This window comes from Falco rusticolus, chromosome 2, assembly GCF_015220075.1.
Source record: "Falco rusticolus isolate bFalRus1 chromosome 2, bFalRus1.pri, whole genome shotgun sequence".
Lineage (NCBI taxonomy): Eukaryota > Metazoa > Chordata > Aves > Falconiformes > Falconidae > Falco > Falco rusticolus.
Window position 1 is genome coordinate 81,160,571 of NC_051188.1, and position 18,594 is coordinate 81,179,164.

An 18,594-nucleotide genomic window follows, 5' to 3' on the forward strand; every position below is an offset into this window, starting at 1 on the left:
TGCTAGATACTGATTTTGAAATATCATATGGAAACAAAATACGGGGAATGATTACATGATGACAATCACGTAATGTCAAAAATAACTACAACATTCAGCTTCCATGAAATATGCACGTTGCTCCTACATGAAAAACAAAGTCACATAATTTCAAATTAAAGTAGTAACAAAAAGGTGTACAAGTATTCCTTTTTAAAGAAACTCTTCTGCAAAGGTAGGCAGCTGGGTGGTATGTAACTGCCATTTTTGTTAATGATCATTTTCTTTATCCTGAAAGTAGTTAATTTAATAAATAGATTTTTAACAATAAAAAGTAATAGGCAAAATAGCATTTAACCTAATGTATGTTTTATTTGCATCTAGGTCATCAACTTCAGGAAAGAGAAAAAGTGTGTTTACAAATAAGACTTCAAACAGTGACTTGCTTATCAAGCCTCCTTAGCATAACACCCATGAGTAAGCTGAAATTGTGTACCTGAGTGGAGTTAGATAGTTGGTTTTTCCACGGCTCCTCTGCGCTGCTGGTCAGGTTTGTGCGGTTATGAGGTAGAGAGAGTGCGTTTCGCTGCAGGTAAGGCACGTTTCCATTACTTCCACTTTCTGTTATGTGATTATTGCCTATCAAAATAGTGTCTGTACTACCCAGCGTTCTTGCTGTGCTGCAGGGAATGGGGCCTGCTGGAAAGGGTCCATTAGCCATAGGCTGCCCAGGGCAGGCGGGACGGATTCCACGCTGAGCGACATTAGGCACTCTGGTTAGAGCAACCTGTGGCTGCTGACCAGAGACAGAGTTTGTAGGCAGTGATGAATCAGCTGTTGGCCCATTAGGAATTCCAGTAGATCGTACCTGTGCAACTCCTGTTTGTCTCATCTAATGGAAGATGAACAAAGCACAAGAACATCAGCTGCAGAATTTAAAAAGTAAAGTTCGCACAAGTTTGTTTACTTCATTGCAATGGTCAATTCCAATTTTATACTGATTTTCAGATCTTCACAGTTGCTTTTGAGAAATAAGGTGACTCATGCTCACAAATGCACTGAGTGAATTTTAAGGTAAAACTATTAGCACACCTTTCTTCTAGGACTTTATTTTGAGCGTTCACATTTTACTGCTGAAGTTGGACACTAAGAGAGAGACAAGTGAACAATGAGAAGATGTGAGATCTGCTGTAATTTGGCTTACTACACCTAAGTGTTTTTCAAGTAAGATTTCTTTTACATTTCTACTCACTTTAGTTTGAAAGCATGGCTTGAAAACTTTTACATTTTCTGGTAGTCTATAATAAAACACAGCTAAACCCATTATGTTTCAACCAGTAAACCACCACTACACTTAATACAAAAAAAGATGACCTTTTTTGGTGTAGTAAAGGCCCTCTGTACAACAGAAATTCTCCAGAATTCAAGAAACACAACAGACACCATTACTGAAAAAAAGTTTTGCAGAAAAGAAAATATTTTTGTTCTCACCTGCTGGTGTTGCTGCATTAAGACAAACTGACTCTCCAGCTGTTCCAGCATAAGTTTCTGTGCTGGATTTAGATTATTCCGGTTTGCACGCAGCTGTTCCAAGTGCTGAAAAAAACAGCAGTACAGTTCAGAATCACTAAATTGCATGTACTTTTTAGTAACTTCCTTGCATACAGTACTAAAAATTATCCATGAAGACAAGACCTGTAAAGCTGAAAAAAATTATTGAGATTTCTGTTGCAGACCAAAATATCTTTCCATACACTGCTCTGTAACCAACTAGTTGCTAAAACTAAAGGGATTTTCTAAATTATTTGAGTGTATAAATATTACCACCACACTACAATTAAGTGTACTGGTACTATAAAAGAAAACTAGATTCAAGTATGATCATACAGAATTCTTATCATTAGGTATGTTTTAACACTTTTTCTGTACTGTGCTATTCTTTTATTAATACTGTTGAACATGAAGTAAATTCAACCTGTAGTCACACATGAAAACTCCAGAAAATAGGAGAAAACAAACCCAGAAAACTATAGAACTAACTTACAGAAAGATCCTAAGTTACGATACTGAACTCATTTCCAACTAATAAATTTGAGTATCTATTACCAAAAATCTGATCTTTGTATTCATTTTAAAGTACTCAGTACACCATCATTCTACCAGCAAGTCTGCTGCTATGAAGTGGCATGACATAAATGTTGATATTGTGGAACACAAAAGCACCATCTCAGAAGGAAAGAGGGGTCTGCGGAGAAGACTGCAAAAGTTCTGCTAAGCAAAAGGTGACATACAGACATTTTTCTTGATTATTCTGCAATACTAAGTTTCTTCACATCACTGTAAATCCTTAAAGAAAAAAACACCACCAAAAAAATCCAAACACCACCACCCCAAACCCCAAACCCCAGACAAAAACCCACAAACAAACCAGATCAAAGTTCACCAAAATCAAACATAAATCAGGTTTCCTTTAGCTCCTTCTCAGGTCTGCCTGTATTATTTTTTTACATCCTTCTCATCTCCTTTGCTTTGACTATGCTGTATTAGTAATACATAAATGGAACTGACCTGTGAGTATGAAATAAAGTGTAGCTCATTCTGCTTTGAACAATTGTATTTGCAACACTATCAACTAAAAAAGAATAAAATCTAACATTTTCTGAAAAAGTAGTTAAAGATTGTTCAAACTCCCTGGATTAACAGTAGCTTCCATTCTGAAGTCCCTCTGCAGTGAACTGCAATGAGTAGAACTAATCTATTTATCTACGTGATTGTGAGATAGAAACAGTCTGCATGGGAGTGCATGCACCAGGTACACAGAAGCACAAATCAGGGCTCTTTAGTTGTTAATTTGCTTTAAAAAAAAAAAAGAAAAAAGTCTACACAGGGTAACATGAACCAGGACTGACCTAGCACACAGGTCAGCAGAGGCAAGTCTGCGCTTCTCTCCAGTCCTATGGATGCAGAGGCTTGGCGGGCAGCTCTCTTCCTGCTGCCCACCAATTCAGTGAAACCAACACCCACCCCTCCTCCACCAGCAAGCTGCAGGCCCAGTGGCTAATGTGTGGCCACAGCCCTCTCTACCCTTCTCCCTCTTTTAAACACACATCAAATGGCTCAGCTATGTGCCATATCCATCCAGCCTCTGAGCTGCCACTTTTAAAAGGCTGACATACAAAATGGGATGGCTTTATTCACTTTCATCTTGCAGAATATCTTTTTAGCCTTCCTATTCATATACACTGGAACCCTGTCAAGCTGTTGCCAGCAAATCCAGTACACCATACTTAAAGAAGCCTACTTGGATACTGCTTGGAGGAGGAAGATGGATCTACATAAAGGTGAAACTAAAAAGGGGAAATAGTAGCAGGATATAAAATAAGCAGAGAGCATTATTTAATGAGAATGCATGAAGAAAGCAAGAATCAGAGTGATTAGGGAGGACTACAGGGGTGGGGGTGGGGGAAGAGGGAGGGAAGGGAGGAAAAAATTACGCAGCATAATAAAGCCAATATTGCTCAGACAGAGAAACAGCTGAAGAATGCTATGAGAGTTGAGGGAACACTGCTCAGTCAGAAAGCCTTCTGTCTCTGCACTGTGCCTCCCTTCTACTTTTCCTTGCATCCAAAGCAGTATCTGTGATAACATGGGTAAGAGTTTCCAGCTAGGCCTGGAATTCCTGCTGAAGCTCACTGCAAGCCCTAATGAACTGAAGAGACAACAAAACATCGTAACAAAAATGGCCTGAAAGAAGACTTGCAACAAGATTTCAAAAATAAAATCTAGCATTTCATATAAATGTATTAGATAACACAAAATACAGAAGAGCAGTACCAGATTTCATTTGAGTAACTGCATTTTGTAGAATGTATGTGTTTGTTTACCCAATTTGATACAAGAAGCTACCTCAGAGGAAAGCAAGTATTACAGTACTTCAGTATCTCTCACATTAGAGCAAATAGCAAAACTCACTTGGCACAAAAGTGTGGCAATTTGCATATGTATCTTTAGAACACCACAAGAAAAAAGAATTACGGTATGTTCTTACTTTATAAATCACAGAATTCATACAATGTAAGTGTTCAGTTTCTGCTAGAGATCATTAATTTTACTACAGAACTAATCTCACATAGAGTAGCCACAAATATTAGCACAACTTCAATTACAACTGTGGGAATTGTTTGGAAAGAACTTCATACTGAATTTCAGAAATGTGAAACCGAAAAATGTTCCAGATTAATTTACTTAACAGGAAGAAAGAAACAAAAAAATACATCAAAGCTTCTGAAGATCTTCAACATACATACCTGTAATTTCTGTGGTGTCAAGCACCAAGAATGAATTTGTTGCTGTAAAGGAGGATGTGACACTGTATGGCCACTGCTCCAAACATCTGAAGTATTCTGAGAGAAAACATGACATTAAAATGGTCATCAAAGGGTCAACATAATTTTTTTTACTATCTAGATTTTATCTTGCTTATGAAAGAACTAGTCATTGTTTCAAGAATAACATAATCAAAGAACATACTAAGCCATGCCAAGTCTCATTCTATCATTCCCATACAGTATCAGAGTAGTCAGACTAAAACATTAAATATCTAGTATCATAAAGAGAAACGATCAAATAAAATTACGCAATTAAATGTACACTACCTTTAAAACTGAATACTTTATCTACTGTAACACTATTACATGATGATGAAACACTTGAACTCTAAATATAAGCAAAGGCAATAGACAGGATGACATGATCGTCTCCCTCTCTGTCAGACTATGACCGTACTTTTTCACTTACACAACTATGACTGTAGTATAGTGCCACCGATACGCACTGCCCTTACGCACTCCCTGTCTGAACTGCAACCTGATTAAACACATCCCTGAAAAATGTTTTTTCAAATTCCTAAAAACATTCCCCACCTTGATGCCAAAGGATTAAAATTTACAGCACAAATTCTGTGCATGCTGCATTGTTTTAATGCATATTTCCATATAATTTTGGTAGGGGGCTCTTTAGTTCATCAGAATATATACCTTTGTTGGACTAGATGTTCTTTTCCTCTTGGCAGGACTGGTCAGGTCATCTACTTGGCTAGAAGGAATCATGTGTAGTGGCAAGGATTGCTGTGAAATTGGTGTTTGAGTGAGGCCTAGTACAGGTTCAGTATTTGGATGATGAGGTTTACAAGCCTAAGAATCACAGAAGGAAGACAAAAATATGGTTCTATATATTCTTAATTCTTTCCTTTAAATTATATATTTTAACAGCCCATATATATTAAAAGGGCCGAGTAGATATTCTGAAGCTGATCTCAATAACTGAAAAATCAGTTTCCATATGGTCATCAATGGAGGAATGTGTACCTTTCACGGGATTATTAAACCACTGCAGCATTTCTATTTAAGATGAAATCTTTTAAAATCATGAAAAGCCACAAAGGTTCTAAATTGGTACCCCCATATTTCTCCCGTATTATAGGGAGCTTCTTGATCTAATATCCCTTTGCAAACAAATCAAAGGCTTTTTATTAATAAAAGCCAGTCCTGTGCTCAATAAAATAAGCTTGACCACTACCGATTGTAAAGAACCCTTAAAGCTGGGCACCTGCAGAACATAACCCAACTTCTCACCTGCTGTGCTGTGTTCATGGCACCCTGCCTGGAGGTAAGCTCTGCGGGGATTGGTAGGCTCCATGCCTCCTCAATACTAGGAAGTAATTTAGTTTTATTCTGTAGACTACCTTGTGGAAGGTTACACAACTGAGCCTAGGAAAAATTATGTAAAAAGCAAATTTAACACAAGCCTACTTTAGTAAGAGCAAGTCCATGAAATCTTCCTAAATGCTGTAGCTAATTATATCTTAAAGAGAGGATAGATTTAAAATTTCGGGTTTTAGAAAGGTGCTAGGTATAAAGAGGGTAACCAGAATATAAACCTTTGTGAGAATCAGAACAAAGATGAGCTCTGGATTCAGAGGTCTCATAATTCCTTTTTTCTGAAATTGCAAACAAGAGTGAAAGATAGTGTGTGTGTAAATCTCTCTCTATGTTATGAGAACTTAAAAATGCAGACAATACAAAGAAAAAAGCAAAGTGATGTAAAACAGTATGCTTTGATTAAATGTGCAAAATAGTGTTTATAAGGAATTAAGTTCCACTTAAAAATGAAGAAATAAAATATTACAGGCTATGATATGCTTACAATACACATGAAAACAGGTTATACACACCACGAACAACTGCGGGTTAAACTTGTGTGTTACTTCTCCCCTCCCCTCTGCTGTGTATTTGGAAGACTATTTCCCGCTTCTTAAAATGTTAGTTTTACCTGTAAATACTTTATCCGTGCTGCAAGTGCAGAGGTATTACTACAGTTTTTGCTCCTAGTTGCATTTAAGTAGCATTTAATGGCATCCTGAGGCTGGTTGCAGGACTCATAGAGTGTGCCTAGGTCCATCCAGGCTGCAGCATGGCCATGGTCCAATTGTACAGCACAGATATAGGCCTGTAAAGCATCCATAGGCTGATTTTGCTGTTGATACAGCACACTGAATAGAAAGATTAGTGAAGTTGAGAATTAATAACAGAGTCAAAATACAAACAAGTCAAATATACACATCCCCCTCAAAACCCTTAATAAATGTTGCCATTATATAAGCCACAGCAATAAGCATAAACAACACAAAATCCTAACATGCAAAGCTCATATGCGTAGCGTATTCAGTATTTAAAAAAAATACAAATGTATTATTTAAACTTCAAATCAGACAAGTCTGACAACACGAAGGTATAAATAAAAGAGCTTTATAGTCCCCCTTGAGAGCACAAAAGAATTAAAAAGTTGACAGTCTTTATTTATATATATTAGCATTGAATTATATCACTGTATTACCCTGTATCATTCTTACCCTATAGAACACCATGTATCTGCACTTGCTTCTGATTTATCAATAGATTGCCTATAAGATATAAAGGCATCCTGAACTTTCCCAATACTTGAATAGCACCTGGGAGAAGAAAAAAAGAACTTTGGTAATATTTATAGAAGGTAATCATTGAGGATGGCTTACCGAGACAGATCTGATAAATGACAAGTCATGCAAATACATACTCATCTAGATGAATCCAAAACATTTGCTGTTTCTGAATGCCAGGCATAAGCAGACTCCAACATCTTAATCAACATGTACTATTGATTATTTATTTGAAAAGTACACTAAAACTGCTTAAACGCTAGCCTACTGCATTTGTAAGGAAAAGTCATACCATATTTTAAAGACTTGCGTTTCTATCATTTGTGATAACTTATCAGTCAATAACAACAGTATTTATCTACAGATAGCATTATAAAGAATTAAGTTACCGATTTAATGAAACAAATGGTTATGAAACTTCATGTTCTAGAAGAAGTGTTTCAGAATTATTAAGAGATATTAACCAACTCAATCAGTATGTTTCCTGATTGCCTGGGAAACTTAGGTGCATTTATCCCATCTCAATCAGATTTCAGTAACGAAGAACAAACCAGTTAGTTTTACTGCATATACAGAGCATAAAATTCTGTAAAATAATCTTGATGTTCTCCATTTTTTCATAATTTCTTACTTGAATATTTTTCACATACAAAGGCAAAGGTATTCTGGCGTTATAAGCAAAAACATCAGAACTCTACAGAGAACTACAATTATACCACAGAGAATAATACCTACCTTTTAAAATTAAAAGCTTCAAATAAATACAATATTTATATATATATACACACACACACACACACTAGTTTAATCTACAATAGCTCTGCTTCTTATATTATTTGTAATATATTTCCCTGTTGGAAAAAGAACTGACAACTTTCAAAACACAAGTAACAACAGAAGATTTATTGCAGTAAAAAATAAAACCCAAACAGAACAGTACAGAGATTTGTCAAACATGCTATACTCTTTCATGTATTCTTGAGGCACACTAGGAAAGGACTACAGTAAAATCTAGCAGTACTTTGCCTAAAACCATCCATTAAGACTGAATAAAATATTCCAGAAGATCATTTTAATCACAATCTAACCCAGGTTCCAAGACATGTTTCATTCTGTCGGCTTATCAGATACATGAAGACTCTGACTAGGATGGCACTAACATAAAGCACCCAACAAAACGTCAAACAGAGTGATGGATTGCTTTTCATTGGGGAAGGTGAGGGATGGTGGCATATTTTTGAAAGGTAGCTTTAAAACAACTTGCTATCCAGTTTGGACAACCAGCAGAGGAAAGAGTAACACAAGATGGAAAAAGAGGAAGAGTGAATGCACAACCACGTAACTCTGTTCTCCTCTTCTGCCAGCATATGGACTGGAGGAATCGGGCACAGACACGTTTTTGCTCTAGTCCTCCCTGCAGAATAGAAGAGATGCTTCCACTAGATTTCTTCCCCCCATTTCCTGCATTTTACCCCCTTGTTTGTACGGTCCTAAGTTGAACTCCAACCACATGAAAGCGGTGGCACAGCAGGAGTAGAAGCATAGCTGGCAGCGCACACATACTTCATGGAGCCCTGGCTCTGTCCTGCTGCTGTGTAAGAACTCCACTAGCTCAAGGCACGTGGAACAGGACTACTGAAGAAAAAGCAGGATTTCAGCTCAGTGGGTGGTAAGATGAACCAGATGACCCCAGGCTCATTTTCCCTTTTCCCTCCACACCTGCTCTATCTAGCCCTCTGCCCTTAGCACTCAATGCTGCTGGTTCCTCCCTCAGCCTGCAGACAGCTGGTCCAAGAGCTGTATCTTACAAGAACAGCTGAAGGAATATGATTAGGGTAACAAAACCAAAAGTAGGTTCCAGTTGTATGTGACCAGAACCTCCAAGAAAGTCAGCTGGAAGATACTGAAGTTAGGATATTAATTTTATTTCTGCATAATTCCTTTCTAACGTATTTCTCAACAGAATTGACTTGTTCACCTATGGACTTGAATTATCCTCAAAGCTTTCTCCAAAACCTGATTAATTCAAGAGTTACTCCTGGTTTGTGTAAGGTGCTCTGTTTTCTTAAAAAGGAGACCAAGAAAAGTCAAATTGCTCATCTTGGAATGAGGTAATTTTCAAGTAAAAAAATACCGTCTGTTTGTACAAAATTAATACAACACTTAAACAGATATTAGAATGGATCAATCTGAGTTATCTTGGCCTAATATTTAGTTGCAATATATGCTGTTTATAAATTGATGTATCCAGGGAAAATATTTGCATTTCAGTGCAAAAGCTAACTAAGATTAGAAGGGAGACTTTGAGAAAATAAAAGAGATCAAGAATTGTGACAGAGGTATGAAGAAAAGCAACAACATTTACAGAACATTTACCACAAAAGAGAGAAAATAGAAGATGTGGTAGCAGGAGAACCACAGGTAAAACCATGTAGGGCAGACTCAGATTACTGTAAATGTGTAGCTGGAAAAATAACTATCAAAGAAAAAGCAGGACCACTTGGGTAACAGACTTCATTTCAACTTGTAATCTATATTCATCCCAAATATGTTAGCACCTTGTCTTTTTATACACTTTCCAGAAAACTAGACTTCAGTAGATAGATACATCGTTTCCCTTTGTTTTTCCTCTGAAAGTATTAAGAAGAAAACCAACATGAGACATTCACAATAATGGATAGCCTCAAAAAACACAGACAGTGTAACTACATTTGTAAAAAGTCATTTCTCACCTTCCAAGGAAATACCAGGATTGACCAGAATTTGGATCTGCCTCTAGAGATTTCTGGAGATACTGTATAGCATAACTTTCCTTGGTTGCCTTGTCTCCAAGCTGATCCACGGTGTGATGCATCCAGCCTACAAAAAGAATCCATAAATGGCAGAAGTGAAATTCCCTAAGACCACTTAACACCACTTTGGCACAGCAGCATATTCATAGCATTAGTTCCTCTTTAAAAACAGGTGTATCAAACAATATTATCACTTACACATAACATTATGAATGAAACTTCTAAAACTTTTAAAGTTCTATACTAAAATTACAGGACAAAAGGACTTCAGTCAAAATTACTTTCAGGTACTTTTAAAGCTTTTCTTAGTTTAAACAATTTTCTGTGAGGTTAGAAGCACAATTATGAACTGCTCAATCTTCTACTATAAGAGGTTAATCTGAGAGTGTTAACACTATCCTCCTCTTAACAGATATCTTCCCTGTCACTGTGAAAAATGCCATCACTCACTCTCCCTGTCACACACGTCAATTATCAATATATTATATTCAGTTTACTCCTTTTCTTCTGAATCCTTGTATTTATCCCCTATCTACATTTGGAGAATTCCCAACAAAACATAGGTAAGATTTTTTGTGTCTCCACTTAAATCTTTCTTACATTGTCATTTCATCTTCATCACAACATCCTTTCCATTCACCTTGACAAATGCAATCACCTCTCATCTACATAACAAATTCTGCTGAACAGATAATTTTATTTCCTCATCTAACCACACATTATAGTCTTTCAAATGCCTTCTTCCTTTGTTAGACAAGTTATTCATTCCCACTTTAAAGGCCTCCCGCACAAACCATGCTCCCGTATCATCTTCTACATGCTATTACAACACAGCTCTGCTCAAGCACTGATGCAAGGCTTGATTCCATTTCAAATAAAGCACCTTCATCAACTTCTCAAGCTGCTCATGTGGCTCTATGCTTAAGACGGAATTCCTTTAAGCAGCCACAAAATCATCTCACTCCCATCCGTATGAGTACAGGGAAATCCACTGTAGCAGGCAGCAGGCTTACTGAAACCACTACATACCACACTGGTCTGCAATGTCTTGCTGTTTGCTTAAGCTCCATTTATTTGTCTTGACAATCCACTGCTTTTCAGCCAACATTTGCAAAACGTAACATGTGACAACGGATTGTCCCTATGCTTTTATAGTGTCCTGCCCACAAATGGTCCTCTGTGGAACATTATGATACCAATTTCATAAAATATCCTAAGTTTGTATAAAGTTTTAGTTACCTACAGACTTGTACACACACCTCTGCTGTATGTTCATTTAAAACCTCCACCAGCTAAACCAGCACTTATCAGTTGTGATACAGTCTAACTACACGAACAGGTAATACCACCCAAAAGATCCAGATCTGTTTCAGATCTCACCTGAAATGCTAGAGAAAGTAGCTTTTATTCCATGGGCTTATACTCTGTTAATAGTCACAGTGGCACTTTTGCAAGTGGAAGGCAAACTTCCATGCTTTAAAACAAGCAATCTAAAACAAAATGCTATCTATTGAACAACATTTGCCTGAGGTATTTTAAGAAGTATCACTTGGAAACTGTGGTCAGAAGCAGAAGTTTGAGTATTTCATGGACTGCAAGAAATGTCAGGTTAGGAGCCATGTGGTTACAGTGCTAAATACCTAAATAAATAAATAAACAAGTACTACTTTATCTTGTCTGAAGATGGATCAAGCCAAAACTCTACCCATGAGAAAAAAAAGAAAAGGAAAAAAAAAAAAGGAAAAAAAACCCAGTATTTTTTGCAGACACATACTACGTACACAACTTTATCTCATGGACTTTATAAACAAGCTATGATTTTGGTTCATATCCCAAGGTACTGAAGTTCTTAGACATAAGAAAACATTCATGCTTTAAGAAAAAAGGCTTATGTGAGGGTGGGTTGTCTGAATGCACATGCCTAACTGCACGTTAAAGATAAATGTGTCAGGTGCAGTGCCAGGCAAAGGCTGAGATAAAGGTAACAGCTCAGGGATTATAAACAAGGGTGAAAAAAAGGACATTAAACAATTTTGCTGAATCTTTGGAAATGTGTAGTGATGCCTATTTTCTGTTTCATAAGAATTTTACTGGATTGAAAGATAACATGTTGTGTCTTCAGGAGATCTTTACTGACGTTCACTGATAAAAAGAATCTGTGTCTAGGAGACAGAAATAAGAACTAGCAATCCCCATCTGGCTTCACTGCTGAAACAAGGGTTGCTGCCCAATTTTATCTTCCTGCACAGGGAGGTGAAAAAGGCAGAAGGCAACAGAGAGGGTGAGGGAGAACAAAGAGAAGTTTTCTAATAGAACAGCTAGCACAGGTGAAGGAAACCGGATGTCTCTTCTCATGCATAAAATGAGGAACGTGCAGAAAGAAGGTGATGGAAAAGCCCTAGTAAGCTGTGCAGTTTCCCATTTGCAGACACTACCTCAAATTCTCAATTAGCATATTGACTCCTCTTCCGCTCCTGGGACTTTTTTTAACATAATAAACAAAACCACACATATTGTCTATACTTCACAAATGTTCCACACCCTTTTCCAGGTCTTTACAATCTAATTTGTAACAAACCCATGTTGCCTCAGCAAGAGGATATGCTAGCCTAGCTCATGCTGCTGCAAGGTTTTTCTATGTTTATCAATCATTCTCATGCCGAGCTAGTGGTAATTGCTTTTCCCCCAGTAAACATCATCACCTCAGTGTCAGAAGAGATGAGCCTCTTCCCCATTTTAGCATCACCTGACATCTCATCCAGTTACGTAGACCCCACCTAGGAATACCCCTAAGCAGAAAATCACTGGGAGAGTGCTTTGGGAACCTCTAAGCAGATGCTTAACGTTGTTCTTGCACTCTTCCTTATGCAACTGCTGAGTATGGGAGAAAGAATACCAGGACAGATTTGATCTTCAGCCTCATTCATTTAGTGTAATTTTAGGCAAAGCCGTGAAAAGAATCGCTGTCTGGAAAGCAAATAGGCACAAAAGAAAGAAACAAATTGCTCTTACTCAACTGTACAGATCTTACTGTTACACCTACCTTGAGCATGCTTCAGCTTAAATGGGTATGTATTTATCTGAGAATCGGGCGGTTCTCCTCTACAGTAATCTGCTTTGGAAACCAGCAACAAGAGCAAGGATTTATATTTTGATTGGGTTTTGCCAGTAGCATTCTGGCAGATGGCAGGTATTTTCTATTTTTTTTTCTAAGCAGCAAGTGCACCACCCAGACTGTGCTTCCTGAGGAGCTGTCTTTATTACCAAACTGCTAGAGTCTGAATCTGCGATATCATACTCTGATAAATACCACTGTTAGTGCAAGAGCAAAAGAAATGGTATTATTCCTTGAATGTTCTGGTTAAGACCACTCTATCCCTTCCTCCACATAGAAGCTACCCACACTCCAAAACTAGGTGACCTATGCTGATTGAATAAAGGGAGTTAATCCAGTTTTCAGACAGCAGACAGTTCTCGAAGTCATTGCTCTTATTGCTAGCACAGAGACTTGTGGCAGGATTTTGTGAACACAATCATGCGCCTTTGCTTCTATTGTGGAAATATACATCAAACGGAGTTGAAACAGCATTGGTCAGCTATTTTGGGAAGCCTGTCTTACACTGACCATATGTATAGCCTTTCTGGATGAAATTGCTGATGATTTATACTAGGTGGTATAATACCAAGTTAAAAAAGATATTTCAAAGGGAATATTGAAATATAAGCAACACTGTTACGTGACAGCAAAAAGATCAGCCCCTAGAGTCCTTCAGTGAACCCCTCCAGCAGTTTAATTTGTGATTTCATACAGAAGACTCAAAGCTAAACAAATTAGCCCACTCCAAATCCATACACAACCTACACTGGAGAAAAAAAAAAAAAAAGCACGCACTGTGGCCATAACTTGGTGCCACTTACTAATTTGAATTAAGTGACCTCTATGTAAAGTGGAAAAAAAGGAATGGGCATAAGCAGGCTAAATCAATATTTAGAATAATAAATTAGATGAAGAACATGGAGAAAGTGAATGAAGAACTTTTGCACTGGGTTGAACAATTTTAACAAAACATTCTGGAAGTAATTTAATCAGGCATATAGGAAAAAAAGTAATTTATTCTACCCACCCATCAGAAACTTTGGTCTAAAAATGATTTATTAACTTTCTCTAAATATTGAACCTGACAATTTTTAAAGAAAGAGTACTTTTTCCTCTTTTTACGTGGTTTCTTTAGTGGACACTATTGATAAACTTTTTAGTTACAGAAATAAGTTTTCATTACACACTATAATTAAAGAGAAAGAAAAGGTGAATTTTTCATTTGCCATGTTCTTCTATTCTGCAACAGAGAAGATTATTTTGGATTAATGCATTTAGCTTGGCTGTTCAAGGGATGTTCTCAGAGGCAGAACAGAGAATACAGAATTCTAACTGCTGCACTCCTCCCCTGAAAGAACACTGCCTCACTACCCAAAACCTGTAACATACATACTGTATGTGGCAAGTTTAAGAGCTTTTTAATTGTCGAATAACCTTTTTCTCCTCTCTTAATTACTTAAATACCTACTGTTATGCATTCTATTTTGGGTGAAAATTTCATGTATCATACTTGATGTCTAAGATTCAGTTTGGAAATGGAGCCTTAAAAAACACTGCTGAAGGCAAAGATGGAAAAAAGAAACACAGAAAACCAAAAGTTAATTTTACATACCTAACTGCTGTAAGACAGTTGCTTTTACTTGTGCAGGAAGGTTTTCGATCTGCAAAAGCTGTTCATAAGCTTCCTTTGCAGAGTGATACTTTCTCTGCAAAAGGAAAAAAGTAAATTGATTAATCATAAAGCTTACAACAGATCACCAATAGCAATGATTTCACAGCACTGACAGCACACAAACACACTGGCAAAAAATTCTAAACTTTTTTTTTTTTTTTGCATACAGTGCATATGAAAGCTTTAATGAGTGACATATATATAGTAAGAGAATAACTTTCATCAATATAGTATTTAATATAAATTGTCTACTTAAAATATTTGAGGGAAATTTGCAAATTATTAAATTTGGTCAACTCCTCATACATGCATCATGCTTCTTACACTAAAATGAATATACTGCTTTTAAGGGAAATGCTTGAGTGTGAGTCTACTTCTGAAAAAAACTCTATACAAATTCCTCCCAGGAAATTCATATCAGAAATGAAGACCATCAGTAATGGGCAGCTGGTATAATTTTGCCTCTCTCCTTCCTTCAGTACATTTGAACTGCCTTATCAACATTATTTGTTGTCCTGGTAAGAGTCCCACCATATGCAGAATTAAAACACATCCATGGATTATGCCTGGAGAATGAAGGTATGTAATCTTATTAAGTATGCGTAAAGCATGGAAACATGCAATTCTTAACTCCCTGCAAAAACAGGACTTGATATAGAAAACACATTTCCAGGTTAGGATCTTGGTCTTCATTGACTTCTGGAACAGTATGAACTGTTTTGTACATATTAAATGTTAAGACTTCTCAATATATGAATTTTTAATTTTTTTAAAATAATTTAATAATGACATTTTTAAAATGTCAGCATGTCAGCATTTATTTTCATATTACCCTAACAATAATTGCTTAACAGTGAATGTATTTTAAATGCTTAATTCTTCTGTTCCTCCTCTCCCACAAAAGTCTAGAAGACATAAATGCTGAGGTCTGCTACGGATACTTTATTTTTTTTTTTAACTTACTAAAAATTCTATAGAATTTTTTAAGAAAATTTTTTCAGATAATTCAACATTAGACTTCATTCTGGCAAACTGATGAAGAGCATATTAATATAAATGGGGCCACCTAAATGCAAACAATCGTGACTTAGTTACATTTGTTTTATGCAAAGAGTACACAGGACTGAGTACTGGTATTAAAAAAGGGACAACTGGAAGAAGACTCTGAACAATATTAATACCTATTAGAAGTTAAACATGTTATTAAGTTCTTGAGATCTCACAATCACAAAAGACATCTCTGTTGATTTAAAAACCTTATTCTAGTCAGGAAGAAAAATTAAAGCAGCAATTACATACTTTCAAATGGAACAAGGGGAAGTTGGTAGAAAAGATTTTTAATTGGTGTTCATGAAATGCAGACAACTGGTAAGAAAACAAATAATATAAATAAATAAAATATCCATGTCCAGCAAAATAAAAACAATCAGGCAAAATTTTTTTAAATTTAGCACTGGGAACAAAATTCGTAGTTTATGACTGTGAAGGGTAAGCAAATGAACAGATGTTCACTGTACAGCATGACAGCAGAGGCAGCAATCTGGATGTCAAACAGGTAAATATTGGTGCCTAATATTCACACTTTGGAGAAGATGTTTACATGCTTGGGAGGATAGAGAAAGACTTATTAAAATAGGTCTGTTTTCCAGATCTGGAATATTTTTTTACTTTTGTTACTTGTTGTATAATTTACCCTTTAGAAATGTCTACATACATGCCTTAAAAATATTACAGAAAAATGTCATGTTTACATTTGGGGTTATTTCACAGAATCATAGAATGGTTTGAGTTGGAAGGGACCTTAAAGATCATCAGTTCCACCTGCCAGGGGCAGGGACACCTTCCACCAGACCAGGTTGCTGACAGCCCCATCCAGCCTGGCCTTGAGCACTGCCAGGGATGGGGCACCCACAGCTGCTCTGGGCAGCCTGTGCCAGTGTCTCGCCACCCTCACAGCGAAGAATTTCTTCCTTACAGACATAAGTTAATTTCAAAGCTCCAAAGTCCATGATGTTTGGCTGCATCACGAACGGCCTTAGAAATGGGCAGGGGGATGGGAATCCAACCCGACATCTTTCTTTAGACACCCTATAAGCTACCAACCTAAAGAGCTAGAGGGACTCACACTGTCACAGATGAAATAACAGAAACAAGCATTGAACATCGTGAAAAATCACTGCTAACTCTTATCAGCACTGGCCTATTCTCTTGTTCAGAGGCTGGCAAGGGATCATTTAAACTCCAGTACTGTGAAGGTATGTAATCAAGGAATAAATTAACTTTTTCATTAAATATTACAGAGTAGAAGATTTTCAAATATATGGAGGGGTTCAGAAAAGTGTAGCACTGCATCCTTTAAAAGAAACCAAGCAACCAGCCTGCCTCCAAAAACATCTCTTCATTGTGTCAGAGGTAATATCCAGAATGAAGTCAAGACCCTTTGTGGTTCCAAGTTTCTCAAATTCCAGAAAAGATACCCCTCCCAACCAGAACTGTGAGCAAACCAGGTCTAATAGTAGAATGCACTGAAACTTTTTTGCTCTGACTTGCATTAAAAAATAAAGTTCCTGCTGCCTATGATCAGGTCAGAAAGCATAGTTTAGGCACTTGAAACATTGGTTGCACAGTTACATAAGACACCTGGCACGGTGACCCGAGCTGTTCAACTTTCCATTTTACTCTAGCAGATCAAAAGAACTAAGCGTTGAGGATGCTTTGTTACATAAACGTGTCAGATGCACTCCACTGGTCAGAATGAAATCTGGATGGTGGCCAGGTAAGAACCGTAACACTCCACTGAAGCTTCTTAATAGCGTTTTGGGACAGGGGATTTCTGTCTTGTTGTACAGCTTTGCACCAAAAGCATTCAAAAGAAAAATATCTTGTTTATCAAATTCATATCTTTTGTTTCTATATAAATACCTTAAGTCATTTTTCACTGTGCCGTCAAAAGACAGTACATACTTTATCAAGCTACTTTTCCACTGACTGAAAATGTAGTTTGTGCCTGTCATCCATTTTAATTGTAACAGTTTTTGTTTTCATGTCACATCCCTTCCTCAGTCATATAATACCTATAAGCATGATAAAAGGGCATACAATTTACATTATATGTCCAGTCAGTCAAGTTACATATATACAATAGCTATTATTTCAGTATCTACTTGGTTTTAATTTACTTATATTCTGGAAGCTCAGTAATTGTTCTGTGATTTCCCAAAAACTCTGTGGTAGGATGTGATATAGAATTCATGACACAGCTTTATGCACTGTTGACCTCAGATGTCAAGTGCTTCTGTCACATACATTCAATTGGATTTGAAAATTTCATGTCAAATATACTCAAAAGGCACCTGGGCAATGGGCTAGACTCAACTATGTGTGTATGTATGAGAAACAGTATGAATACATATGAATTGAGAAACTGCATTTTTTTTAAGCCTAACTTTGAGAAGACATACATAATCTCATAAAAGAATTTTACTAAAAGTTCTGTTTAGGGTTTTTTTTTTTACATTCAGCTTGGGAGACTAGTAAATGTGTATGTTTATTAAAATAGCTACTTCATTTTATATCCTGACAGTTCACATAGAAAATCTTTTTAATTTAGCCACAGCAAATAAAATTTTTTTAGTCATTTGTGACTTTAGCCTAACTACAAAACCTTCTATAATTGATTACATCATGCAGTTAGAAACTCAACCACACTTTATGAAAAGGAGCTTAAATCTTACCTGGATTTCATACAAGTGGGCGATGTGAAACTTAACTGTAAGAGTGGGAAAATCAAAATTATTAGTTTTAATGAATGACAACAACAATTACAGCATGCTTTTTCAAGTGAGAGGTAAACAATGTTTTAAATCTATCAATGCAAACCCAAGATAAATTACATTTTGAAGATACAAAAATAGTATTTGTTTACATTGACATTTTATGCTTAACATAGCAGAACTGACAGAATGAATATGTATCCTAACAAAGCATTAAAAATGCAAATAGATATTGCAGAAAGGCAGTCCATGGATTTTATTTGTATTCTGAAATGCAGAGTCCATTAACCTTTCAGCAAACTTCA

The 18,594-nt window shown here is 36.6% G+C and overlaps 1 protein-coding gene across 22 annotated transcripts in view; it reads right to left on the reverse strand.

Moving 5' to 3' along the window:
• Positions 1–18,594, reverse strand: part of KDM6A (lysine demethylase 6A) — a 163,117-nt gene that overhangs the window by 42,713 nt on the left and 101,810 nt on the right. For 7 of the 22 annotated variants that reach the window (XR_005102560.1, XR_005102559.1, XM_037376799.1 and 4 more), the window contains 11 exons: positions 18,251–18,285; positions 15,816–15,881; positions 14,457–14,550; positions 9,688–9,814; positions 6,890–6,988; positions 6,310–6,529; positions 5,613–5,747; positions 5,016–5,171; positions 4,287–4,382; positions 1,471–1,575; positions 476–871 (listed from right to left, as the gene is read on the reverse strand). Coding sequence is in view for 20 of the 22 variants with exons in the window: in XM_037376799.1 (XP_037232696.1) it covers positions 476–871; positions 1,471–1,575; positions 4,287–4,382; positions 5,016–5,171; positions 5,613–5,747; positions 6,310–6,529; positions 6,890–6,988; positions 9,688–9,814; positions 14,457–14,550; positions 15,816–15,881; positions 18,251–18,285 (1,529 nt within the window). In the remaining 2 variants the exon portion in view is untranslated. The remainder of the gene's footprint in view (positions 1–475; positions 872–1,470; positions 1,576–4,286; positions 4,383–5,015; positions 5,172–5,612; positions 5,748–6,309; positions 6,530–6,889; positions 6,989–9,687; positions 9,815–14,456; positions 14,551–15,815; positions 15,882–18,250; positions 18,286–18,594) is intronic. The other 15 variants (XM_037376807.1, XM_037376803.1, XM_037376801.1 and 12 more) reach the window with 7 other exon arrangements.